At 38.8% G+C, this 26,000-nt stretch overlaps 3 protein-coding genes and 1 non-coding gene across 5 annotated transcripts; 1 reads left to right on the forward strand and 3 right to left on the reverse strand.

Annotated features, from left to right (window-relative positions):
- Positions 1-460: 460 nt before the first annotated feature.
- TRNAK-UUU (transfer RNA lysine (anticodon UUU)) lies at positions 461-533 on the reverse strand. Its single transcript has one exon. It is a non-coding gene; the product is annotated as a tRNA-Lys (tRNA).
- A 1,271-nt stretch (positions 534-1,804) lies between these two features.
- Positions 1,805-4,972, reverse strand: LOC137740944 (thioredoxin reductase NTRB). The gene is made up of 2 exons (XM_068480751.2): positions 3,755-4,972; positions 1,805-2,222 (listed from the first exon to the last, which is right to left on the reverse strand). Exons 1-2 carry the CDS (start codon positions 4,815-4,817, stop codon positions 2,152-2,154), a joined length of 1,134 nt encoding a protein of 377 aa, XP_068336852.2. The 5' UTR covers positions 4,818-4,972; the 3' UTR covers positions 1,805-2,151.
- An 11,928-nt stretch (positions 4,973-16,900) lies between these two features.
- Positions 16,901-20,460, forward strand: LOC137733999 (serine/threonine-protein phosphatase 7). The gene is made up of 4 exons (XM_068473231.2): positions 16,901-18,386; positions 19,355-19,501; positions 20,001-20,108; positions 20,186-20,460. Exons 1-4 carry the CDS (start codon positions 17,340-17,342, stop codon positions 20,264-20,266), a joined length of 1,383 nt encoding a protein of 460 aa, XP_068329332.1. The 5' UTR covers positions 16,901-17,339; the 3' UTR covers positions 20,267-20,460.
- Positions 20,461-20,494: 34 nt separating this feature from the next.
- Positions 20,495-25,714, reverse strand: LOC137733990 (AT-rich interactive domain-containing protein 6). 2 transcript variants are annotated; one of them, XM_068473219.2, is made up of 13 exons: positions 25,484-25,714; positions 24,310-25,195; positions 24,169-24,208; positions 23,995-24,047; positions 23,452-23,497; positions 22,965-23,048; positions 22,538-22,645; positions 22,373-22,424; positions 22,177-22,252; positions 21,983-22,049; positions 21,837-21,887; positions 21,096-21,188; positions 20,495-20,915 (listed from the first exon to the last, which is right to left on the reverse strand). In XM_068473219.2, the coding sequence occupies exons 2-13, from the start codon at positions 25,191-25,193 to the stop codon at positions 20,811-20,813; spliced, it is 1,659 nt and encodes a 552-aa protein (XP_068329320.2). In that variant the 5' UTR covers positions 25,194-25,195; positions 25,484-25,714; the 3' UTR covers positions 20,495-20,810. The 2 variants fall into 2 exon arrangements, with proteins under 2 accessions (XP_068329320.2, XP_088542775.1); XM_088686649.1 differs by having other exon boundaries at positions 24,310-25,219; positions 25,484-25,657.
- Between the last annotated feature and the right edge of the window lie 286 nt (positions 25,715-26,000).

Below are 26,000 nucleotides of genomic sequence, written 5' to 3' on the forward strand. Positions count from 1 at the left end.
ACTTTCAACTTTCCAATTATAATTTCTTCTCTCTCTCTCTCTCTCTCTCTCTCTCTCTCTCTCTCTCTCTCTCTCTCTCTCTCTCTCTCTCCCTTAATCATGTTTCATTTTCTGTTTCCTTGATCATTACGAATATGACCTGCTTTGCTCGTTGTAATGGAAATTTAGGGGAATAGTAGACAGAATCAAAACACAATTTTCAATTCAGAATAGGAAATTAAAATCTGAATTTTAATTTTCATACATATTTATTGAACTTTTTTTAAAATTTATAAATTTTCACATCGCATTAGATCTCAACCATTAAAAAATACTGATTTAAGGTCCATTTTGTCAAATCTTGTGTCACGAATCCGTCCCTAAGTTATACTATGTACAAATATGTTTTGATAAAAAAAACACATAATAATATTCGATGGAATTTGCCCTCACAAATGCTTAAAATGGATTAAAAAAAAACCGCCGTCTGTGGGAATCGAACCCACGACCACGTGGTTAAAAGCCACGCGCTCTACCAGCTGAGCTAAGACGGCTTGGTTGTCATGGGCTCTTGTTATGAGATATTTATAAGAGATAAACAGTTAAACTCATCGGAGATTTTTATAGTCCCAATTTAAGATAAATTTTTTATTATGCTCGGAATATGTGTAGTATACTAAGTCCTTATATAAATGAACCACCCATGTTCCAAACACAAAAAATCTCTCCCAATTTAGAGATAGGCTGCCTCATATGCACAATGCAACTGAAAATGCACAATCATTATGGTTTGTTGGTTTTGGGATTTTCATGCTACAAAATATTAGATATCTCTCAAGTTTCCCCGTAAGCATGTTTATTTATTTGATATTGGGAAGTCTCGAATTGGAATAATACCTAATTGTATGTTTAGGATATCATCGACAGCCATGTTTATCTCCATATAAATATGCTTGATCTTGCACCCCTAGTAGTACCTATTAGGATCCCGAACCCATCCAACACCAAATTTTCCCATTTTCATCTAGTTGCAGGTCTGTTGTTTCCGTTTTTGTCTCTTTTCTAATTGTTTGACACATGTCCCACCTATTAACTTAGAAATTAACACACTTTAAAAATCAAAATAATAAGAAAAACTAACAATAAAAGATCACATTAGCCGCATCCAACCCCACTCCCCGGTCCAACTTTCCTTCAACCACCATCACCGCCACCACCTCCTCATCCGTCTCCTCCTCTCCTTGATCACCCGTCAAACTTTAGTTTGATAATTGTGGCTTGTGGGCTTCAATTTTGATAGTTTTTCAATCTGATTTTTCTCCTTTTTAATGCATAAGATACATGAATAACCCATCTTCCAACTTTATCGTTCTGGGGGGAGGGGTACAGGGAATATTGTATCCATTCTCGGAATAAAAAATTTGGAGCAACAAGGACACAATGTTTGAATATTCAATGACAAGTAATATGGTGTAGCCTATAGGAGAGGATTGGTGTGGTGGATTGTAACTACGATAGGAGCTCCTGGGATGGCGGATGGAGGAGGACGAGAGTGGTGGCGGTGGCAGTGGCTATTGATGTTGCATAATCTATTCAATTCAACCAAATTTTAACCACTTAGTACTATGGTCTAATGATATTCACTTAGTACTATGGTCTAATGATATTCCTCTCGACTTGTGAGTGAAAGGTCTTAAGTTCAATCCTCGCCAAAGACGAGTTTGAACAACATTATTGCTAGCTCATTGTGAGGTTAAGCCCACCCATTCTCCCTTGCGTATATAATATCGTTTGCTCAAAAAATAAAAAATAAAAATCAACCAAATTTTGGATGCCAAATAACGAAAAATTACTAAATCTTCAAGCCATTTTTCTATCCATCCTAAGCATACAAAGCACACGATCTCTTCGTTCCCAGATGCCATGCCATGAACATGTTCATATGCGAATTATGAACGAATCCTACAACACTAACACTGTAAAACAAATAAAATACTTGAATAATTACTGCAAATCTTCGGTTCCAACATTCCGTGATTTTCTAGATCATTTTCTTGCAACCAAATGATAAACATTTATTGGTTCCAAATCGAGTTTTTTTCTTTATCCTGCTGTTGATTAAAATTTGCTTCTAACCGAGCATCGCTTAGATTCCTCGCCAATCGAAGGTAGTCAATCACTCTTACCCTCCTGGGATCCAATCTCTTGCAAGTAATGTTCTGCTTCCAAGGCTGCCATGCATCCTGCGCCATTACAGGAATGAAAGAAATCAAGTCTCAGAGATTGCAAAAACTAAACGTCTTATAATGCACTTAAAAACACAGTTTGAATATATGAAGAAGACTACATTTAATGTTCTCTGCGTGCTCATTTACACGCATGAAGAAATATAAAGTTGACCAAAATTATCTAGACGAGCTTGATAACGGTGCCAGGCAAAGTCATCAACTAAATAGTTTTATGCGAAAGGCCAGCCAAATCTCAGAAAACACAACAGGCAGGCAACCATCCATCCAACTCAACTTCATGCATCCTTATGAATTTATCTGGTTGTGTAAGCAAGCTTGCTGAATTGGAGAAAAAGTTGTGCAAATGCATCATTCCGTGTCCAAGCTCAATTCACCAAGCCTCGAAACAACCTTGAGTAACTTAGAAAGTCTTTGGAAATTAAAATTTGGCAAACCTTTACCTGGTGCACTTAGGTGAAGCTCAGCAAGGGGCAGGATGAAATCAAGTCCCCCGCATTGATAAACCTAACTTAGAAGGGTGGGTTCAGCTGAAGCTCGAAGTCAATCTATTTGTATATTTCCGACAGCTTCTTAGCTATTCAGCGTCAGGAAGCTGGCTATGAATAGCACAGCTCAAGATCCCCTACCCCTATAGTAGGAGTTTAATTCATGAAAAAAACTTAAGTAGGACACCCCAACCACTTCAAATGTACGGCATCTCTCATGAAAGCATGAAATCCCCCCATAGTTTGGTCCTCTAAACCAAACACTAGTTCTACTCAATATAAGAGTTACCCTAGTAAGATAGCCCTACTGAAGTTTGTTGTCATTGTGGTAACATCAAGCATGAGAAAAGAAAAATGAATAAACAAATAAGAGTTCATGAATAAACAAATAAGAGTTCAATGCAACACATAAAAGATAACTGATCATACTACCAAATAAAAGCAAAAATTTTCAGTAGTCATTTCAACCAGATAACGAAACAGATTTATGCACAAAAGTCAGCTGGCAAATGAGGAACAATGTTTAATCCAAATCTGTCCACACAAAGTTACCAATACATGTGTACAAGCAGAAATCACCGAAATGCCTCCAGTCCATCAGGGAAAGGGAAGAACAAATTGCATCCTGACAATTATCTAATCAATTGATAGAATAAGCAAATCACAAAATGCAAGGGAAAGGAAATGTGTAATTGCCAAAATGCCTTGCAAGAAGATTACTATCTATTCGAAATTTCAAACGATCAAGTGAAATGAATGTTTGAACGTGAATGACAGTTTGGCAACACGTAACATAGACTGTAAAACATGTCAATTTGAAGTTCAACCTCTCGGTAAGTGAGCATTTCCTTAGCATGTAGTGATTTTGTCTCTGTTAGCAATTCGATCTTAACATGCAACTCAATTAGTAGGGCTTCTTAATTGAAATACAAGCAACACAAAAGCTGATAAATCATAAACTAAACATTTCACAGAGCAATTTCAAATTGCATTTCAAAGTAGACATCTTTGTTTAGTACTTAGAAAAGGAAGAAGAGTTACCACTTCCGGCGGCAGTGATAGCCTGCCTGTACTTCTTGTCCTGAACATCTCCGGCGGCAAAAACCCCTTTTACGCTGGTCTGCGTAGTCCCCAGCTTCGTGGCAACATACCCATCAGCATGGAGCTCCAATTGCCCGTCCAAAAACTTGGTCGCCGGTTCGTGCCCAATTGCGAAAAACAGTCCCGAAACCTTCAAATCCGATACCTCCCCAGTCACCACGTTTTTCACCTTGAGCCCCGCCAGAGGCCCTTTCCCTTCGCCGTAAGCCTCCACCACCTCCGAGTTCCACACCACCCGGATTTTCGGGTTGCTCAGCGCCCGATTCTGCATAATTTTCGAAGCCCTAAACGTGTCCCTCCGGTGAATTATGTGCACTTCTGATCCGTACTTGGTCAGAAAATTCGCCTCCTCCATCGCCGAGTCACCACCTCCGATCACCGCCAGCGGCTTGTTACGAAATATCGGGGCGGCGCCGTCGCACACCGCGCAAGCCGAAATCCCGCGGTTCCAGTACTCCTCGGAGCCAGGAAATGGAAGGCGCTTGGCGACGGCTCCGGTGGCGACGACGACGGAATCGGCCAGGACGGTCCTTTCATCGGCGAAGATCTTGAACGGAGTGGTCGAGAAGTCGACCTTGTTGACCGTTTCAGTGAACACCTCAGTGCCGAAACGGATGGACTGCTTTCGGCACCGGTCCATGAGATCGTACCCAAGGATTCCGTCGGGAAAACCCGGAAAGTTCTCGACGTCGGTGGTGGTGGTGAGCTGGCCACCGGGGGCGATGTCGTTGGCCATCATGCCCTCAAACAGAATCGGCTTAAGCTCTGCCCGGGCGGCGTAGATGGCGGCGGTGTGCCCCGCCGGGCCGCTGCCGATTATGCAGACCTTGGTCCTTAGGGTATTGAGGTCGTCCATGGCAGAGGCTAGCTTCGGTGCTGTTGACGTGGAAGCGGAAGACGACGAAGGCGACGAGCAGAGAGACGCGGCTGCGGCTACTCCAACTGCGCTGCAAACTCTTCTCAGCAGGCTCAGCACCTCCCGTGGGTTTGAGCAAAATCTCATCTCTAAAAAACGACACGTCGTATTGCGCCCCAGTCAATAGAACGGGTCAAACAAAATAAACGAGACAAAAAAGAAACGTGTTTTATTTCCACAGCACGAGCCTTCTGCCGCAAAAAACAATTTGTGACGAGAAAAATCCGTTGCTATTAATAATTGGATATTGATTTTATTTGTGGTTTATTTATAGACCAGTGCTTTGGAGGGGAATATGGAGACACGGTTACTTGGTAAGCAAGAATTGAGCGTCTTGTGAACAGGGCAAGTAACCTTTGTTCTTTGCTTTGCTACTTCACCAAAACACAAGCCCATACTCCAACTTATTGTTCTTCTAACAATTTCATACGGTTTAAGTGAGCATGAAAATGCGAGTTTAATTCTAAGAAGTTGGAATGATACACATACGGTGGGCGAGAAAAATTGAGTCACTTAAGAGTGAGTTCAATTGTAGAGTGGAATGAATGAGTCTCGTGAGTCTGAGATATACAGAATTATCGCTCTCAGACTTTTAAAATCACACCATTGCATCAGTAGTGTTTTCCTAAACCACAGGGCTCCATTCTTCATTTAATTTCACTTGTCGTTAGAGAACTATAGGCTTATGTTTTTGGTCCACTGGGCTCCATTCTTCATTTTTTTGGGTCGAAAACTCGGGCTTTATTAGTGATAATCTTGTAATTAAAGCCCAAATGATACTATTTTGGGCCTCTGGGGACTGGAGTCCAATTCACAGATAACCGAGGCCTCTTTACCATTTTAAAACCAAAAAAAAGTGGTCAATTAGTGGGTTATTCAACATCAATTAGTGCTGTTAATATTGGACTTTTGCTTTAATCCTCGATTTAAACAATTAGATGGTGGGCAGGGACACCCTTTTTCAAATATCAATCCCACAACTTTTCTTTTTCTCGTCTTAATTTCAACAAAGAAATTTCCTTTTGTTTTCTTTTTGCCCTGTTTGTTATATTTTCTTCCGTCAGCAAAATACAGATAATATAAAAACATGTTAGGTGTTAATTGAATCTGCATTCAACCTACTATGAACCTTCCCAAAAGGTTGCCACCCACCACAGAATCTCACTACCAAATTAATCCTCAATAGAGGTGGTATTTCTTCGACACGAACACAATTAGAATCGGCCAGAACACGATACAAAATCGAGATAGAAATCAAAAAATAAAAATCTTCTAATTTTGATATTAATTTATCAAGCTTTTTACACTAAATTCATGTCACCTCCAAAAAAAACCAAAACTCCTGACCAAGATCAGATGTACAGAGAGACCGAGGAAAAACAAAAGCAAGTTTCCGGCGCAAGCAAATAATATATATATATATATATATATATATATGTTGTAGCACAAAGCATAACATAAAAAAAAAAACTAGGGGTTTTGATCAACAGAAACAGAAGACCTTTTGATGAACTCCAAACAGTCAGCAATGGCTTCTGCATAAAAAGAATTGGACCTGTTGAGAGAACTTGCCCATGTGACCTGGACAGAAGGAATACTGCACATATTCCTTGTCAGACAGCACGCCACCTTTACAGCAGGAGGAACACATGCTCTGATGTGTTGCAGCATGGGCAGGCCACCTTTTACTTATGGTTGTTTATTACATGCAATTGTTTAAATGCATGCGTATGTGTAAGATGTATATATAACACCAACTGCTATTACAGCAGTTTGAATAAGAATAACAAAACATCAAACTTAATATGGTATCAGAGCAAATCCTTTGCTCTGCTCTGCCTTCACTCTTCCGCTGCTATACTGTGATCTGTTAATGCAGCTGTGCAGGACTTCTGCGTTGCAGACCTCACAGCTCCCGACGGCCCTGCAGGCTACTCTTGCAAAAGCCCTGCAAAGTAGATGACTTTGTTTTCTCGGGCCTAGGCGTTGCTGGCAACACTACAAACATCATCAAGGCTGCAGTCACCCCTGCATTTGCTGCTCAGTTCCCTACTGCCGCTGCTCCTTCTCCATCGAGCACCTCACCATCGACTGCTCAGTTCCCGGCCTTCCGCGCCTTCATCAACCACATCTCCAACACCTGCCGCAACGGCCTCGCCCAGCGCCGCCTCTGGTCCGAGCTCCTCGCCGCCCTCGCCCTCACCGTCGCTCGCCGAGATCACCATCGTCCTCTGCTACTTCCAGTTGTGCAGCGAGGATTATTTTTGGTGGTGGAGATCATACCTCACATCCGAAGTCGGAGCAGCCGCCGGAGACTTGTGCCTCTTCCTCTACGCCACATTCTACTTCTTCACAAAGCTTGAAATCACAAAGCTGGTCTCGGCCCTCTTATACTTCGGATACATGCTCATTGCATCGTATGCATTCTTTATTGTCAACGGAACCATCGGCTTCTACGCCTGCTTTTGGTTCACGAGGCTCCCCTTCCAGCTAACGGTGCCGTGTTGAATAGGTTCTCCGCCGCCGGGTCTGTGGCCGTTGGGATTTTCGCTGCTATACTGTGAGCAGCAACCAGTGCACTGCAACTAGTGCACTTAATAGATACAATCTTCAAGTTTGCCCGTACGATGTGTTAAACAAAAAAAAAAAAAAAAAAAAAAAAAAAAAAAAAAAAAAAAAACTAGTGCACTCACTGCCTTGCCGTCGCAAAGCTGCTACACAGCCATCGTCGCTGCTCTACCTGTCACAGCCATTAAGCACAGCCGCAGAGCACAGCCAAGCACAGCCACTGCACACTGCCTGCCGACATGGCAACTGACTCTTCCGAGCAATATCACAATCTGCTTGCACTCCTTGATAAGAGTCAATTCAACTCCACATCTAATCATGTCGGTACCACCTCTACTATGAATAACTTGTCAAGTAGAGTTTTTTGTGCTCCTGCTCTCAATAAGGGAAGGGACTGGATTTTCGATACAGGCGCCACAGACCACATGGTCTGCTCACCAAGCTTAATGACCACAAGTGTTCTGGTATACAATCGACAAGTGCACTTACCCAATCATGCACTTGCCGATGTCACACATATTGGCACAGTTCATCTCTCGAATGATCTCACCCTTCACAACGTGCTTTGTGTTCCATCATTCAAACTGAATTTAATTTCTGTCAGCAAACTCACTAATACCTCATCTTGCTTTGTCATCTTCACTGATAAAATGTGTCTACTTCAGGGCCAACGATCCGGGAAGATGATTGGGACGGGAACTGAACGAGAAGGACTCTACTACCTTGATAATGTGATGAAAACCAGGTGCAATTCAGCGTCAATTGTTGCCTCTTCTTCTTCTCAGCTTTGGCATCAACGCCTTGGCCATCTTTCCAACAAGACCTTACGGCATCTCTCTACTTGCATTAAAAATTTGAATTTTTGCAGCATTGATGATTGCTTGATCTGTCCATTAGCCAAACAAACACGTGCTCCTTTTCCTTTGAGTTCTATCACCACAAAGGCTCCTTTTGAGTTAATTCATGTTGACATTTGGGGAGGTTACCATGTTCCCACTATCACAGGGGCACAATATTTCTTAACTATTGTGGATGATTTCTCAAGATGCACATGGGTTTATTTAATGAATCACAAATCAGATGCACGATCTTATCTCATCAGTTTCATCCACCTTGTTGAAACACAATTTTCCAGACGAGTCAAGGTTCTTCGTAGTGATAACGGTCCAGAATTTTCTATGACCCATTTTTTTTCAGATAAGGGGATTCTCCATCAAACAAGTTGTGTCTCTACTCCCCAACAAAACGGGGTAGCAGAGCGCAAACACCGCCACTTACTCAATGTTGCTAGAGCCTTACTTTTTCAATCTCATCTTCCTAAGAAATTTTGGGGTGATGCAATCCTCACTGCCACTTATCTCATAAATCGGACTCCCACTCCTCTTCTTCAAGGCAAATCACCCTATGAAATACTTCACCACAAACAGCCAGCGTATGCACATTTGCGAGTGTTTGGTTGCTTATGTTTTTCTTCCACCCACCACCATCGTCCCACAAAATTTGATGCAAGAGCCACACAGTGTCTTTTTCTTGGGTATCCATATGGCACAAAGGGATATCGAGTTTACGACCTTCACACGGGTAAAATCTCTATCTCCCGTGATGTTATTTTCCATGAACATGTGTTCCCTTTTTCATCTTCTGCTGCAGTTTCACCACTTGTGTTTCCACATACTCAAGATACTGCCTATGATGATCCCATCATTCATCCGTCCATTCTACTGGAGCAGGATTCCGTCGATCCATCCTCTTCTTCGCCGGTGAGTCCTGTTTCGGTTTCCTCTCCTTTTCTTTCCACCTCACCACCTCGTCTTAAACGACCCACTCATGCACCTGGTTATCTTCAACAATATCACATCGACATCAACCTCCCTTCTCGGTCCGTCCCTTCATCTCACTCGGCGTTGACCAAAGTACCAGGTACTCCTTACCCTTTGTCTGATGTACTCACATACGATCGTTTATCTGCTCGACATCGTGCTTTCACCACTTCCATTTCAGCTGCCATAGAACCCAGCTCATTCTCACAGGCTATACGCAACCCTCACTGGCGTTTCGCTATGGAAGAAGAACTGGCAGCCCTTGCTGCGAATAGGACATGGTCTCTGCAACCATTGCCCCCTGGCAAGAAGCCGGTTGGATGTAAATGGGTTTACAAAATCAAATTTCGATCCGATGGATCCATTGAGCGATATAAAGCACGCTTGGTTGCCAAAGGTTATAGCCAAATTGAAGGCTTAGACTATCGAGAGACCTTTGCTCCGGTTGCAAAATTGACTACAGTTCGTCTACTCCTTGCTGTTGCCTCGGTCCAACAATGGCACCTCCACCAGCTTGATGTTAATAACGCTTTCCTCCATGGTGATCTTGAAGAAGATGTCTACATGTCCTTACCTCCTGGTTTCGGACGAAAGGGGGAGACACGAGTTTGTAAACTTCATAAATCTTTGTATGGGCTTAAGCAAGCCTCTCGTCAATGGTTTATCAAACTCTCTTGTGCTCTTCGAAAGGCCGGCTATCAACAATCCAAGGCAGATTATTCATTGTTCGTCCGAAACCATGATGGTAAATTCACTGCCCTCCTTGTCTATGTTGATGATATTATCTTGGCAGGAAATAACATACAAGCAATTGAAGATACCAAGTCTTTTCTTATGAAGCAATTCAAGTTGAAAGACCTTGGCCAATTAAAATATTTCTTGGGCATTGAAATTGCTCGCTCTAGCAAGGGGATCACCCTCTCACAGCGAAAATATGCCCTTGAAATACTTGAGGATGCAGGTCATCTTGGCGCAAAACCAGCCACCTCTCCTATGGAGCAAAACTTATCACTCAGAAAGGACGAAGGGCAATGGATTACTGATCCTTCCTCTTATCGACGACTTGTTGGGAGACTAATCTACCTGACAATCACGCGCCCTGATTTGGTGTATGCCGTCCATATTCTTAGTCAATTTATGGAGAAGCCTCGAACTCCACACTTGGAGGCAGCCCAACGAGTCTTACGATACGTTAAGCACACACCAGGGCAAGGTATTTTTCTTTCTGCAAGAAGTCCAATTCAATTGAATGCTTTTTGTGATGCGGATTGGGCTAGATGTCGAGACACACGACGTTCTACCACCGGATACTGTGTATTTCTTGGAGAATCTTTGATCTCCTGGAAAAGCAAGAAACAAAATACTGTGTCACGTTCTAGTGCAGAGGCAGAGTATCGTTCAATGGCAGCAACTTGTTGTGAAGTCACTTGGTTGAAATCTGTTTTACAAGACTTGGGTATCAAACATAAACGTCCAGTCAAGCTATATTGTGATAATCAAGCGGCACTTCACATCGCTTCGAATCCGGTCTTTCACGAAAGAACCAAACACATAGAGATTGACTGCCACCTTGTACGAGAAAGGGTTCAAAGTGGAATGATCGAGACATTTCACATCTCAACCATGAAACAACCAGCCGACATCTTCACAAAGCCACTGAGCTTACACCAGTTTACGACTTTGCTTTGCAAGTTAGGAATAATCAACATTCATTCCAAACTTGAGGGGGAGTGTTGAGAGAACTTGCCCATGTGACCTGGACAGAAGGAATACTGCACATATTCCTTGTCAGACAGCACGCCACCTTTACAGCAGGAGGAACACATGCTCTGATGTGTTGCAGCATGGGCAGGCCACCTTTTACTTATGGTTGTTTATTACATGCAATTGTTTAAATGCATGCGTATGTGTAAGATGTATATATAACACCAACTGCTATTACAGCAGTTTGAATAAGAATAACAAAACATCAAACTTAATATATATATATATATATATATATGTTGTAGCACAAAGCATAACATAAAAAAAAAAACTAGGGGTTTTGATCAACAGAAACAGAAGACCTTTTGATGAACTCCAAACAGTCAGCAATGGCTTCTGCATAAAAAGAATTGGACCGTCCATATGATCTCAGTCTGCAGCAATCAGCCGATCCCGACCGTCCCTTCTTTTGTTTCATCTCTTTAGTGACCAAACTTCTTCTGCTGCTGCTGCTGTTCCTCTTGATACTACTAGGGCCATAATTAGTACCGGGACTACTAGTCCCAGGACTATTTCTTCCCATACTTTTCTTTAGACACTGCAGAGCCTGCCCATATGAACACCTTAAGAATCTGAACAAACACACGAACCGGGCACGTAGGAGCCTGGAGACGGAAAATCTTCTAGGGTTGAGCCGGAATCCTCTGTTTGGTCTGCTATTTCCGACTCTATTGTAGCTCATGTGTCCCATGTTTGTCATTTGGTTTTGGGTTGGGGAGGGGGTTTGTGAAGTTTTTCCAGAAGCAATGTGAATATGTTTTGTGGTGTGGGGGTATATATATATATATATATATATATAAATATATATATATATATATATATAAATATATATATATATATATATATATATATATATATATATAAATAAGGTTGAAGGACGACTTTTTGGATGGTGAGGGTGATGATTAAGGAGGAGGGGTTTGGTTTGGAGGGAAGGGCCTTGGAAATGTCTATGGAGTGCTTGGATTTTTGGACGGCACTGTCAAGTGGGTGGACTGTGGAATCACATCATTATTAAATACATAAAATGACACGGTTTGGCTTCATACGCGACAAGGAGATGGCAAACGAACTGTAACTATTTAGGATATTTTAGGCATCTGATTTGGTATGTCGGATTGAATTAGAATAAATAACTCGTTATATTCAAAATATAGTGAAGTTTAAGGTGAATAGCTTTTCTTTTTAGATGAATAGCTCGTGGATTATATACATTTGTTTAAGAGAAAGCTTAGTTTTGAATAATTGATATGAATGGAGGCCATAAGGGGGACAAAAGAAAGAGGAGATCCAAGTGTCCCTTTTCAAATTAGGTGAGTAAAGTAGCCAAATTATTAGACAAAGTTGATTCGATTCAGTGATCCGTGGGGACAAAGCCCTCGCAAACTGGTAATCTAATATAATCCTACGTTTTAGGGTGGTCTAAATTCTAACATTGTTTGACTTGTGAATTGGCTTTTTTGGTAGAGTGGTTAACTTTTTTTTTATTAGGGTTTTGATAAATAATTAAGAGTAATAACATCTTTCAAGGATACATTAGGGTTTTGATAGACTTATGATTTGGCTTTTTGGTAGAGTGGTTAACTTTTTTATTGGGGTTTTGATAAATAAGAGTAATATATCTTTTAAGGATACATTAGGGTCATGATAGATGTATGAATTGGTTTTTTTTGGTAGAGTGATTAACTTTTTTACTAGGGTTTTAATAAATAAATAAGAGTAATAATATCTTCCAAGGATACATTAGGGTTTTTATAGACTTACGAACTTGCTTTTTTGGTAAAGTGATTAACTTTTTTAATTAGGGTTTTGATAAATAAGAGTAATAATATCTTTCAAGGATACATTAGGGTTTCGATGGACTTATGAATTGGCTTTTTTGGTAGAGTGATTCACTTTTTAATAGGGTTTTGATAAATAATAGTAACAGTATCTTTCAATTTTCAAACACAATAAAAAAAAAATAAAAAATAAAAAAAGTCACTAGCTAGGCTGCTTTAGTGAAATAAATATTAATCGTTAATCTTAGTTTTAGCATATTAAAATTGTTATTTATTTTATTAAATATTGAGGGAACTTTATTAAATCCATCCAAACAAATCTATCATAGACAAAACCAAGGAAAATTACAAACCGATAAATCAGTAGATGAGTAAAAGGTGAAAAGATGTGACAAAATAAATGACATTTTCCTTGTTGGTTATCAACTTTCTCAACGTTTTTTACGGGTGCTAATATGTCATGCAGCTAGCGCTTAAAGCGATTAAATATAGTTAAGGACGTTGTCGTTATGGTAGGAAGAAGAGTGCCGGGGATGGCCAGCTCCGGCCACCGATGCAGAACTCACTCTATCATAAATGATTCGTGAGGAGATATTTTGCTTAATTTGTCAAACGTATGCATTATGGAGTCGTTAAAGTGTCTCACCAATCTTGTGTGTTCATGCAAGGTTCTAAAGACGCTACCTAGGGCTTAAGTGGCTAGGCAGAGACCCAAGTGGATTAGGCGAATTTAAGTAATTTTATTATATATCATATAAATAAGTGCATGTTTATATTTGAAAAAATATATATACTTGTATTAGAATAATAAAATGAAAAATAAAATGACATATAGGTTATAAAGTATCAGAATATATTGAAAACATATGAAACACCAGTCTTCATCCAAGTATTTAATATGTCTCTTACATTTTATTAAAAAAATAAATTATCAATTTTCTGTCTAAAGGAGAATCTCGACCTATGCGGATGCCTAGATGGACACCTAAGCAAGTTTAGGCATCATTTCTTAATTTTCAAATGTCTAAGTATTAAGTGAGTAGTGGCTAGCCGCTTAGAATCTAGGTGGGGTCTAGGCACAGTGTTTGACAAATTTTTTTAGAACAATGATTATGTGTATCCATCTTATGATGACACCCAAGATGACACCCAAGAACAATGATTATGTGTATCCATCTTATGATGACACCCAGAAACTTTCCCTGCAATTATCAAGTAACTAGGAGTCTACCACGCTAGTATTTGGAAGCCACCCACGTACATGTTAATTTTTTTTTTTTTTGTCAAAATATATGCATTATGAACGGTGGATAGATTTTTCAATATATCCGAAATATGAACAGATAAATCTTGCATTGAAAAGTTTTCTTATCTCACACATTATCTGAGATATTCATTGTATCGATCACGATAAATCGGTGAGACTCAAATTTTTTCTGCACGGTTTGACTATCCCTCGCCGAATCGTAATGGGAACTAGTAGGTATGTGAATTTGCGTGATGTGCATGGGAAGTCAAGGGACGAGTTTTAATACAGAAGAAAGTCATTAGAAATTAGGAATTTAATCAAATCACGGTGAAATTGGAATGCAGATTGACATTTGCCACCATAAATTAATCCATTTGTTTATAACAAACGATATATAAACGTAACAATTCAAATGGTTAGAATTCGGTACAATTTTTTAGACACAGAGAGGGTTGTCGTGGCCCTCCCACAACGTTGGAACTTCTAACTTGTAAAAGGGTGGATGTTTGATCAACGTTCGCATCGAAAAATATATTTGTTGGTAACCCATCTTTCAGAAGATTAGAAGAAGCAAAACCCTAAAATATTATCCAGAGTGACGTGGCCGATGATGACGGATTCAAGTGGCAATCCTTAAACCACCATGACGGTAAGAACGTTCTTCCTTCCATTTGGAGGACTATTCCATGAGAAGGAAAAATGAAAACTAATAAAACAAGTACATGTGTTTTATTTGGTCACAATTTTTTAATTACGCGACAATTCTAACATTGAGAAGACTTGTTATGCATGATTATTCTTGAGTAATTTAATTTGGATATTTTCGGATTTTAATTAGGTTAGTGGGAAGACAAATAGAAAATTTACTCGATTAAAGATGTCTCAAATCTTATTGAAAACTACATGTCTAAATATCATTTAAGTAATGTTAGCTCAAGCTTATGTATGTTAATGAAGATTAACACCTTATATATATATATATATATATATATATATATATAGAATTGCTTTAAGGCTTATTTTTAGCTATGGCTCTGAAATTCGATTTTAATTTCCCTTTACTCTTTATAACTAAAAAATTGCCACTTTACTCCCTGAAATTCAAGGTACGCTCCACTTTGCCTCCTGGAACTCAATTTTGATCCCATTTTGTCCCATGAAACTCGAAATTTCTCTTTTTAAAACTAAAAACCCGCTCAACATTGCCTTAGATCTGTTAATTCTTATGTAGGTTTGATTTAGGTGCGCTAGGCTAATCAATTTAATTTTTGTTTTCACCTCTTCAATTTTATATAAACTTAATATTCTCTAATTGTTGAATGTTAACGCATAATGGAGATTTATAATCAAATTTATTGCAGATATGATATAGTCTTAGTGGGAATTGGATTTCACATATGTTTTAGGAGTTGACCTATAAGTTTTAGGGTGAAGAGAGAGTCCACAAGTCAAAGTGGAGCGAATTTGGAGTTTCAAGGAGTAAAGTGGTGACTTTTGAGTAACAAAAAACAAAATGAGATCAAAATGGAGTTTCAGGGAGTGTAGTTAAAAATAATTAAAGATTCAAGTATCTATCAACGGTTAGTTTCATTCAACCAAATTTTTTTTTTTTAAACCTGCGAATTATTTAAACTTAAAAAAAGGAAAAAAGCGCACAGCACTGGCATCGAAGAGGAATGTGATATTTAAAAGTATGGTCTAGTGATACTCTTTTTTACTAGTAAGTAAGAGATTTTAAGTTCGATTTTCTTTAATGACAAATTTGAACTAAATTATTATGGTTGACCTCTGTGTAATTTAGCTCAAAGCTCCCACTTTTAGTGTGGATATAACGTTGTAGTGAAAAAAATGTAGAGAAAAAACAAAAATTGGCCAATAAGGGTCGCTTGTTCATTAGTCCAAGTTTGGGCCTTATAAGTTATACAGGGTTACATATTTTTCCCTGGGTTTCAAGAATCGTTTGAGTTCAATGAATCTGACCAGGCTTAGGGCCTGTCTTGGGCCTATGTTTCAAAAGTTGATGTCCGATTAAATTTTAGAAAAACTAATGAAAAATACTTGAAAACTTTGAATTTTGACAATAAGAATAAAATAAAGGGTAAAGTGAATAGTACCGGATTGACTTTTTAGTGTAAAAATATGATTTTTCGTTAAAATGAACAGTACCGTGGGCTTTTCGTTAAAACTTCCTTAAATTTTTGGAATGCTTCCATCATCGGTAAGTTGACTTGTCGTCTTTATTTGTTTAATGTAGTACTCAGATGCTCCCAATTTACTTACATACATAGAAGTACACTAGGTTAAGTGGTTAACAAATGTCTTACGGTTGACCAAGAACAAAGTCTTGTCACAATAAGTAACTTGTTTTTTAGGAAAGAAAATCTTAACCTTATAGAAGTACCAATGGACGGAGAAATGAAAGTTGACATACGTAACATTTATATAACGTTCATGTAACCTCACCTCATGTATAAGAATTAACTTTTACCTTAATAATTTGGACGAATGGAATATTATAATTAATTTGATGTACTAAAGTATAAAGGACCAATTATGTAGCATTTATAACTTTAAGTCATGTACAAACATTTTCAAAATACGTAGAAAATGAATGATACTTTTGCTTCTTGATTTTCAAGCACGGGCTTTGGACTAAGTTGTTTTGCGTCATTTTTTGTATGATCTTATGTTATTTTGAATAAAACATCTTATCCTAGAAAAAAAATAGACACACAAAATATTATTGTACTTTAAATTATGAGTGAGATTTGCACGTCAACTCAAACATAATCCCATTCTAAACTAGTAATATAATATTATATAAAAATATAAATATACATAACATTATAGTATTGACGGACAACGTGATCATAGAGATGCAAATGATGCATAATTGGATGTACAATACCAAATACCAACTCAGCAAAGTTTGGACGTTTCACTTTTGCTTCAACTAGGGCGAGCACTGACGCGGCAATTAATTCTTTTATGACAAATTAGCTGTGAATAATTCAACGGATCCCGATTCTTTTGGTTAGGATTCTAAAAATTTGTAAATTATGTTTGTTTATCGTATATTGTGTAATCAATTTTTATCAGTTATTATTTGTATTCAATTTTCAAATAAAATATTTAAAATAATTTATAACCGCACGATATACGATGAACAGACATGATTCACGAATCCCTAAAATATCCGAATTCGTGAAAAATTGAAGGAGAAGTGACTGTTGCACTTCCCAAACAATGATTTAAATTAAAAAAAAATTGACATATTAATCAAAATTAATTATGTGTATAAACTGGAGCAACAATTAGAAGTACACTGTGTATTACTATGTATTCTGCAAAATTCCCAGACGAATTCATGTATATAAATTCATAAACATGCACATTTAATTCGTATTTTTTTAGGGTTTGGTCAAAGATGTCAAGCAATTCAGATGCAGAGATTGCAGCAGTGGCTCCTGCTCCATCTGCATCTCAAGAAGTTGCAGAAGTATTAGCAGCAGCACCGCCGCCGGTCTCCAATTCGGCGTCTTCCGCTGTCGCCAACTCCGAATCCGAAAACAACCCATCACCGCTGGGGCCTAATCCGGAAACCCCAGTTGGTTGGCCGGCTGACGGAAAGCTCAGTCTCGAATGGGTCCGAAACCTCATGTCCGTTTTTGATTGGGCATCCAGAAATCTGGACCCGACCCAGTTGCCCGACGTGTTTCCCGTAGAGGTTTTCGATAGCTTGGTCCTCTGCGCATCCAAGATCCTCCACAAAGAGGCCAATTGTGTCGCTGTCGATCAGTTAGGCCCCGAATCTACCGTGGTGGTCGTCGGAGACCTTCACGGTCAGCTGCACGACCTCCTTTTTCTCTTAAATGATGCTGGGTTTCCATCAGAAAACCGATTTTTTGTCTTCAATGGCGATTACGTTGACAGAGGGGCTTGGGGTCTAGAAAGCTTCTTAATTTTATTAGCTTGGAAGGTGTTTTTGCCCAGAAGTGTTTATCTTTTAAGAGGAAATCATGAATCGAAATACTGCACTTCGGTTTACGGATTCGAGAAGGAAGTACTGACAAAGTATGGAGATAAAGGGAAGCATGTGTACCGAAAATGTCTTGGGTGCTTTGAAGGTCTTCCCTTAACCTCCATGGTTGGTAAATATGTATATACTGCTCATGGCGGGCTGTTTCGCAGCACACCGGCGACCCCCAAGAGATCGAAAGGAAAGAAGAATAGGAGGATAGCTTTCAATCCTGATCCCAGTAGTACATTGTCTCTTGGATCCTTTGAAGAATTAAATAAGGCTCGAAGATCGGTTCTTGATCCTCCATGGGAAGGTTCGAACTTGATTCCTGGTGATGTGCTGTGGTCGGATCCCTCCATGAAGCCCGGTCTTTCTCCGAATAAAGAGAGAGGCATTGGTCTGCTTTGGGGTCCTGACTGCACTGAGGATTTTCTCAAGAAGTTTCAACTCAAGGTAATAGCAAGATTGGGAATCTACATTTCTAGTCTTAGGCAATTGAGTGTTAGTTTACTTACACAGTACTTATGGAAAAATATTCATTTTAGGATATAATGTTGATACTTTGATTTTTAAAAGTATGTTTTTTCTTGTTTGCTTTATGGTGAATTGCTTCTTCTTCGTTGCTAAGTGATGCATTCAATTGATAACGTAATACAACTGCAAAGCATTGCATGCTTCAATTGTAATCTAGAGACAAATCGAGACAAATCACGTTTCTTTTTTTGGAACAAAACTCTTAATTTAATTTTGGTACTGCTGTGTTCCAAGTGCGGTGATGGCTGGATAGCAATTAGCCAATAACTATTTTTCCTTTTGAGAATTTGAATTTAGGGTAACATTTTGTTTTCAAATATGGTGGCAAAGGGTCGACAACGCGTTAACTTAGCATTTACTAGCCATGTTAAGCTGGTTAGTCGAAATAATATCAGCCGGATGATCAATTTGCAACCCTAATATAGGGTTGATGACAAATAGGTTATTACCACCGAGTATTTTTGTATGTCCTAGTTACGTGATGACAGTTAAGGCTTGTGTATGAGTATGGAGGTGCTTATGGGTTTGTTGTTGGCCTTGATAATTTTTAACCACCTTGGCCTTGGCTCAATAGGTAGATGGTTGGTAGGGTTTGACTATGTCTTTCGTTAGAATTTTACTAGTTAAGAAAGAAAATACCTAGTTTTTAATTCTCTTTAAAAATGACTAGCAGCTGTAATGTTTCTAAACTGCTCAGAGGCTGTTGCACTTTATGTTCTAAACTGCTCAGAGGCTGTTGCACTTTATGTTTCTCTCCCACAATAAGCATGTGATGATTTCTTTCTACTCTCTTTTTACGTTTAGTTGTGTTATATTTGCATGACTAGCAATCATAGTCGAGATGCAATACTAAGATTTGGGTTATTCTATATTTGTTAAAACGACAGTTGATTATCAGATCGCATGAAGGTCCAGATGCGCGGGAAAAGCGGCCAGGTCTTGGTGGGATGGATAACGGTTACACCATAGATCACATTGTGGAGTCCGGGAAGCTGATTACTTTGTTTAGTGCTCCAGACTACCCACAATTCCAGGTTTGTGTAGCATTCTTTGAGATTGGTATTCATTAACTCGGTTTTTAGTGAATTCTTGGCATAACTGTTCATTTATTGGCTGTTGGCAGTATACGGTTTTCCTTTGCCAAATTGCGCTGCAAAGTTTACTTGATGCATGTATGATTGTTTTGATGGGCTTTTACATGTTTCCTTCTTATATCCATCCCCTTTTAAAGTAGATTGGGTGCTGTTAAACATGTCATTCAAAATGGTGCTTTTGTGCTTTTGTGTATGTCACACAGCACGTGAAATGTGCTTTTGCGTGTTGAAATGTATGGCTATTGATTATTCGTTTAACTGTTCCATCTCCATTGAGGTATGCTGCTATCCTTTCTTTACTCTTGATTGAGTCTTCGAGTTTATTATATTGTGCTTTCGTTGTCACTGGACATTAGAACCTGACTCGTACCAACATGCTAATGTTTTCATATCAATTAATATCACTTTTTTTTTTTCTTTTTTTTCCTCTGTCACTCAGGGGACAGAAGAGAGGTACAGAAATAAAGGGGCTTACATTGTTCTAGAACCCCCAAACTTCGATAATCCTGTATTTCATAGCTTTGAAGCAATCACTCCAAGACCAAAGGTAGTTTTTAGTTTCGCGTTGGAGTCGAATGTTCATGTTTAAAATATTTTCGTTCTTACTTGGAGCTTCCATTGCAGGCAAACCCCTTTTACAATTTCGAAGAAGTGATTGATTCCGACGAAGAGTTGGACTTGGCATCAATGGCGACTAGCCCGTGAAGGTCCTCGGTCACCTGTTTCCGTCTTTTGTATGATGTCAATCGCCAGTTTTACAACCCGTTCATGATTTTGCTGTTTTACTCAAATTTACGGAATGCATTTTCTTTTGCCTTGCGAAATGCCCTTTCAAAATGTACAATTATCTTCAAATGGGGCAGTCTTATGGTAATCATTATTATTTTTTGGCTGTGACATTCATTGATCTGTTATTTATCTTCATCTTTCATCTTTAAAAACTTAGATATGATTGATCTGAAGAGCACAAATTCAACATAGCAGTCGAACATGCGCGCTCAACGCGTATCTGAGTGCGTATCTTCCCGAAATAATGTTACATCTTCAAGAAAATGAATGAAGAAAAGGATTCCTAGCCATGTAACTGAACATGTTGGTAAATAAGTACAACGGTTAGGTTATATCCTGTACTGACCTAGTGGATTATAACCAACTAAACTAGCTAACTTGGCCTGATTACGGTTGCTAGAGTCTGTCTAATTTCTACAGAAGAGCCTGATGGTCAAGAATGGACAGGCATCACGAAATGCTACTGATCCGACTGCTCGAACGGAACACGAACAAACAACTGCCCGTGCAGGGTGACCACAGCTGATGTCTGGTGTGGATCAATTCTTGATGGTAAGGTGACAACCTGTTCACGAAGCCAAATACCATATCAATCACCTTTGCTATTTAAAAATGTTTAAGCCTGTAACATGTCAAGAAAGCTAAAGTGAAAGATATGAAGTCCGATCTTTATGACCGTGGTTTTTTGACATTAGACAGCAGTTTTTTGACATTAGACAGCAGCCACAGAGAAATAGAAACACACCTTTTTGAAAGCCGTGACACCCCATGGATTATCAGGATGCTCAGGTTCTCCACTTATAACCAGTCGCCCAGCTGGATCTGATTGAACACGCACCTGAGATTGATTTCCAAAAGAATAGGATAAGCAATGTAATTACCGAAACAGAAACCTAATATTTTACACATCAAACAAATATCAAGCAGGACTTCTCAACTCAATTTTAGATTCTAAAGCTTTTTTTCCCCTTTCATGAGTACAAAATCCAAAAACTGATAATAGATGCCTTGATATGCAAACATGTACGTACTCTACCAAGGCATAATTTAGCGACAGCTCTCAAAGAAACAGCCTAGAGAAGTTATCAGCAGGCTCCTTGCCGGGTTCCTCCGTTCTCACATTTAAAAAAAAGGGAGATTGATGAAAGTTGGTTCATTTTTAAACAGCAATTTTTTTTTTTATCTTTTCCCTTTTTCCCCAGCTCAAAGCAGTTAGTTGAGTGCAGCACAAATTGGCTGTGGTTTTGTGATCCTCCCAAAGGGGCCCAAATTTGTCTGAACATCTTTCAACTATGCTACTTCCTGTTTTTATAACGTGGCTTATGATTTACTGCCATTCCCACCTTAATAAGAACCTAACAAAAGAAACGATTGCATCCATGTCTTCTAAAAGAATATACAAATGATCTCTATAAGAATGCAAAGAATCGTACGGTAGCAAAGCAAAAGGAAGGAGAGCGACGGATTCAGGAACATGTAAACTTACCTCCTCACGGAGAAGCCCTGGAACTAAAGCATAGACCTCAAAACAATCTTTCTGCAAAAATGACACATCTCATTATACTGGATGGTGCTCGAAAATTCCACAGATGCAAATTTCCTTGTGTTCAAACATGTATTGGATAAACTTACAGTTCTCTGCACATTGATCTTCACCCAATCCGCTGGAGGTCCAAGATCGACCACATCTACATCCAATCTACCCAAACGGACAAAAAAAAGCCAAGTTAACACTATGATAACATGTCGACTGTGTACTGTCACTGAAAAATTTCCTGATATATTAGATATAGACAAATGAAATAAAAATAGAACATTATCTCAACTGTAACTTAGATTCTTTAGTACGTGCAGCTTTTACCACATGCTCCACAAAAGGTGGCTTCTTTCTTTTAAGTGAACCTGAAGTCAACATACAAAATCTGAGGTGAGAAGTTATATACCAACTATATTATTACAAAGGACACCATATATACCAATTATATTATTACAAAGGACACCAGTTCCACTGAGAGGCCATACCAATGCTTTTAAGCTGTTTTTCACGCTTTTGCAAAGAAATAGCATTTTTATCCTAAAGAAACAGAAGAGATGGTAGTACTATATCAGAACCAACTTCTACATGGAGAGAATGAAAAAAAAAATAAAAATAAAAAATGAGGGCAAAAATCTTTATACTTTCCAGACCTTTATGATAGGGTCACTGACTTCACCACTCCCAGTGATACGTTGTGAGTGCCATCCCTGCATGGCACGTGCCGCGGCATCCCTTCTTGCTCGACCTGACCCTGCAGACTAATTACCACAAGCATGCATTAAGTGTTGGGGTCGTTGAAGAAACTCCTTGTTGAGCAACCAACTGCACCAATTTTCAAGGTTGACATGCCATGGTTCACTGTGTCGAAATTTTTCATGCGAATAACAATGAATGTATACGTTCTCGGCAGTACATGGATACCATTTTCATTCAATGAAACATTTTACCATGAGATGAACAAAATGGCATAAACAGCATGCCACCGAATAGGGATAAAAATAAACGCCACAAAATCATCTAATACAGTAATACACAAAACATTACCAAAAGATCCCGGGTCATAAGATCACAACTTACCTGGTTATCAATATTCATAGGCTCTGGCAGGGAAGAGATTGGTGGTTCAGTACCAAATTTATGCCTTTCATAATCTAGGAGTGCCTGAAGTCACACAAGAACAACCAATAATGAATAACATATAAACATTATGTTATACTCCAAGGAAGATATTTAACAAATCACTGTTAAAAGGGGATTTGACATAATGGACTTATAAAAATACTGAGGCGACCACAAGTGACTCGAATAGAAGCTTTTATAATTAATTTCCAGCACAGGCCACTCAAGCACATATCCACATGGTCAACCACCAAGAAGATGGACAGACCCAGATTTGCTCAATCATAGCAGGCAATTGAGTCTACGATTATGGTTGCCCGATCCCATAATTCTTGATCCAGTATCAAATTTGAACAGGTGGGAAATTACAAACACATAGCAACTAATAACCTATGGAGAATCCATAAGAAAGATGCAGCTTGCAATCAAGTGTGTGCACACATACCTTCTCATAGAAACCTCGAAATGTCCATGAAACTGTAGTGCATGTCCTGCAGCAGAAATAGAAAAATAACTTAACTATCTTATAACACATAGTAAACATTATTGGACCTTTTTAATCCACTCCTCACACCACCCCTTTCCCACTTTCTAAGACAGCAAATCATGATGGGGTTAAATAGGAACTAAAGAAATTTCACACCTAGAAACACATTAACTTTACTTCAAGTTTTTATCATGCTTCATAGATCTACGTTTTATGTTCTTTTTAGCAAGGACTTTTTGCACAACAATATGGCAGACATAAACATCTCAAAGTTGACCCTTACGAATAACAAAGGAGAACCAAATGACCAACAACGTATTGCCAATGAAAGAAGTCCCCCAATTTCAGTGTTCATAGATTATATCTATTAGAGAATTAAGGAGGGTGGATTTTCTTCGTTCATGTCCACAAACTACAGCACTTCTAAAATTTCCACATCTCCAAGTAATGGAGCTTGCACTACGTAAATAATAATGGAGTTGAGCAGATGTTGTTCCTTACTTTGGAGGTCTAAACGCTTCTCCCACTTGCCGCCACAACTTATTTGAGGTCACCTTCAATAAGCAGCCAGATTATATATGAGCTTCCAACAAGAAAACACTATAATTCTGGAAATGAAAACTCATATTATATATAAGTGTCTAAACTATATGAATAAAAATGCAGACTCCACACCTTATCATAGCCACCCAATCTTGTCACACCTCTCCAAAGCCTTATCCCAGTAAAAAGTTGAAATGCATTAGCCAAAATAATTAACATTCATATAATTAGTAAACAATACAGAACCAGTAAAAATGATGAGAATAGACTTACTTAAGGCAATTCAAACCCTCTCCATAAAACTTAGGAGGTTTAAATTCCATGTTCCTCTCCTTAAAGAAATTTTCCACCTCCTTCATGAAAACTGATTGCTCCTCTTCTGTTCCAGAACCATTACCTTCATACATGTCACTGTCATCTAAAAGGAACATGCCCTTTGAGTTTGGGGTTCCATTACTTTTGGGTGTAGTAATATCTTTTTCATATTCTTCCCCGCTCCCAGAATCAGCCTTTATATCAGAAGATCCGGCATGAGCCGTAACAGGTTCCTTATGACTCACAGTTCCACTTTCTTCCACGGGATCACCAGATTCCTGCTCCGGCACTTGAGAAACTTCATTTTTAACACCAACAGTGGGTTTAGCAGTCTCTGCAAGACTTGTGGAAACCATGTTGCCATCCTCACAGCCATGACTATTACTTTGAGGCAAATCCTGGGCTTCAACACTCTTGGCACCAGCTACGGGTTCAGTATCTTGCTTGACTAACTGATCGCCATCATCCTTTAAGGATTCGGTATCTGGCTTGACTAATTGTTCGCCCTCCTCCTTTAAAGGTTCGATATCTAGCTTGACTAATTGTTCGTCCCCACCATTTATTGTGACTGATGGAGGAGGCAAATCCCTATCGGATTGCTGCGAAATGGACAGTGGTTCTACTTCTACATTAGTGTTATCATCAGCGGTCATCTCCACGTCTGTCTTATTGGGTAGAACTTCGCCATTTTCAGCAGGATTCGGGGTTTCCTGGACCGGTCCAGAATCTCCAGAATTCGGAGAATTATTCTGCTCGTTATGATCATTTTCTGGTTTCCCATTATTTGAAGCATCAACTGGCAATTCATGTCCAGTTTCCTCCTTCTCTTCGGTATCACTCATTTCTAAGTACAAAAGCAGTAAAATTTCTACTCATCCAACAAAAAATAAAACAGAAAAACTAAAAAATATAAATAAAAAAATTAGGGCAAGAAGCAAGAACAGAAAATCGTATAGCGGTAAACTAATCAGTCAAAAGTAAAATTTACGACTCTGCGCATCTGCCGCAAACGATTGTATCAAAAAAATTGAAATTTTAGGCGGCATCGTACAAAATCATATCTTTTTTCCCGTAAACTAGAAAAATATGAAGAAATTGGAGAAAGAAACAGGGGATCATATGAGCTGCGTACCTGGGTTGGAATTGAGGAAGAAGGAGCTTCAAATTCGTACTATCAGAACGAAGAACCCTAATTCTTTTATTTTTCTATTATTTATTCAGCCGATTTTCTTTCTATTTATTTCTGATAAATCGGTCCAGAAATTCGATGCTTTTAATTTCTTCTCTCAGGTGAAAGTGACGCTTCGCGCTTCAAAGTATGACGCGAACGACGTCGTGCTTTTCGTTGTTCCTCAATTCTTACATATTGCGATTAATTAATTAAGAGTTTTAACGAAAAATTTACAGTAATGTTCATTTTAACGAAAAATCATATTTTTACACTAAAAAAAATCAATCATGATACTATTCACTTTACCCTTTATTTTTTCCTTATCATTAAAACTCAAAGTTTTCAAGCCCTTTTCATTAATTTTCTTTTTACTAAAATTATATTTTTGTTGTAGGCCTATTTGATTGAGCGATCTAGAGTTAGAGAGAGGGGTGCGGCAAGCTTTAGGGAGAAGAGAGATTGGTTTAATTGTGAGGTT

Source organism: Pyrus communis, chromosome 15, assembly GCF_041283825.1.
Source record: "Pyrus communis isolate YQ-2024b chromosome 15, ASM4128382v1, whole genome shotgun sequence".
In the NCBI taxonomy this organism is placed as follows: Eukaryota; Viridiplantae; Streptophyta; class Magnoliopsida; order Rosales; family Rosaceae; genus Pyrus; species Pyrus communis.

Coding starts and splice junctions, on each gene's coding strand:
- LOC137740944 (XM_068480751.2), bottom strand. CDS start 4,817: ATGAGATTTTGCTCAAACCCACGGGAGGTGCTGAGCCTGCTGAGAAGA. Junction 2,223..3,754: donor TATCACTGCCGCCGGAAGTG/GTAACTCTTCTT, acceptor GTAATGGCGCAG/GATGCATGGCAGCCTTGGAA.
- LOC137733999 (XM_068473231.2), top strand. CDS start 17,340: ATGTCAAGCAATTCAGATGCAGAGATTGCAGCAGTGGCTCCTGCTCCA. Junction 18,387..19,354: donor TCAAGAAGTTTCAACTCAAG/GTAATAGCAAGA, acceptor TTAAAACGACAG/TTGATTATCAGATCGCATGA. Junction 19,502..20,000: donor CAGACTACCCACAATTCCAG/GTTTGTGTAGCA, acceptor TCTGTCACTCAG/GGGACAGAAGAGAGGTACAG.
- LOC137733990 (XM_068473219.2), bottom strand. CDS start 25,193: ATGAGTGATACCGAAGAGAAGGAGGAAACTGGACATGAATTGCCAGTT. Junction 22,425..22,537: donor TCAGTGACCCTATCATAAAG/GTCTGGAAAGTA, acceptor CTGTTTCTTTAG/GATAAAAATGCTATTTCTTT. Junction 20,916..21,095: donor GTGTCACGGCTTTCAAAAAG/GTGTGTTTCTAT, acceptor CTTCGTGAACAG/GTTGTCACCTTACCATCAAG.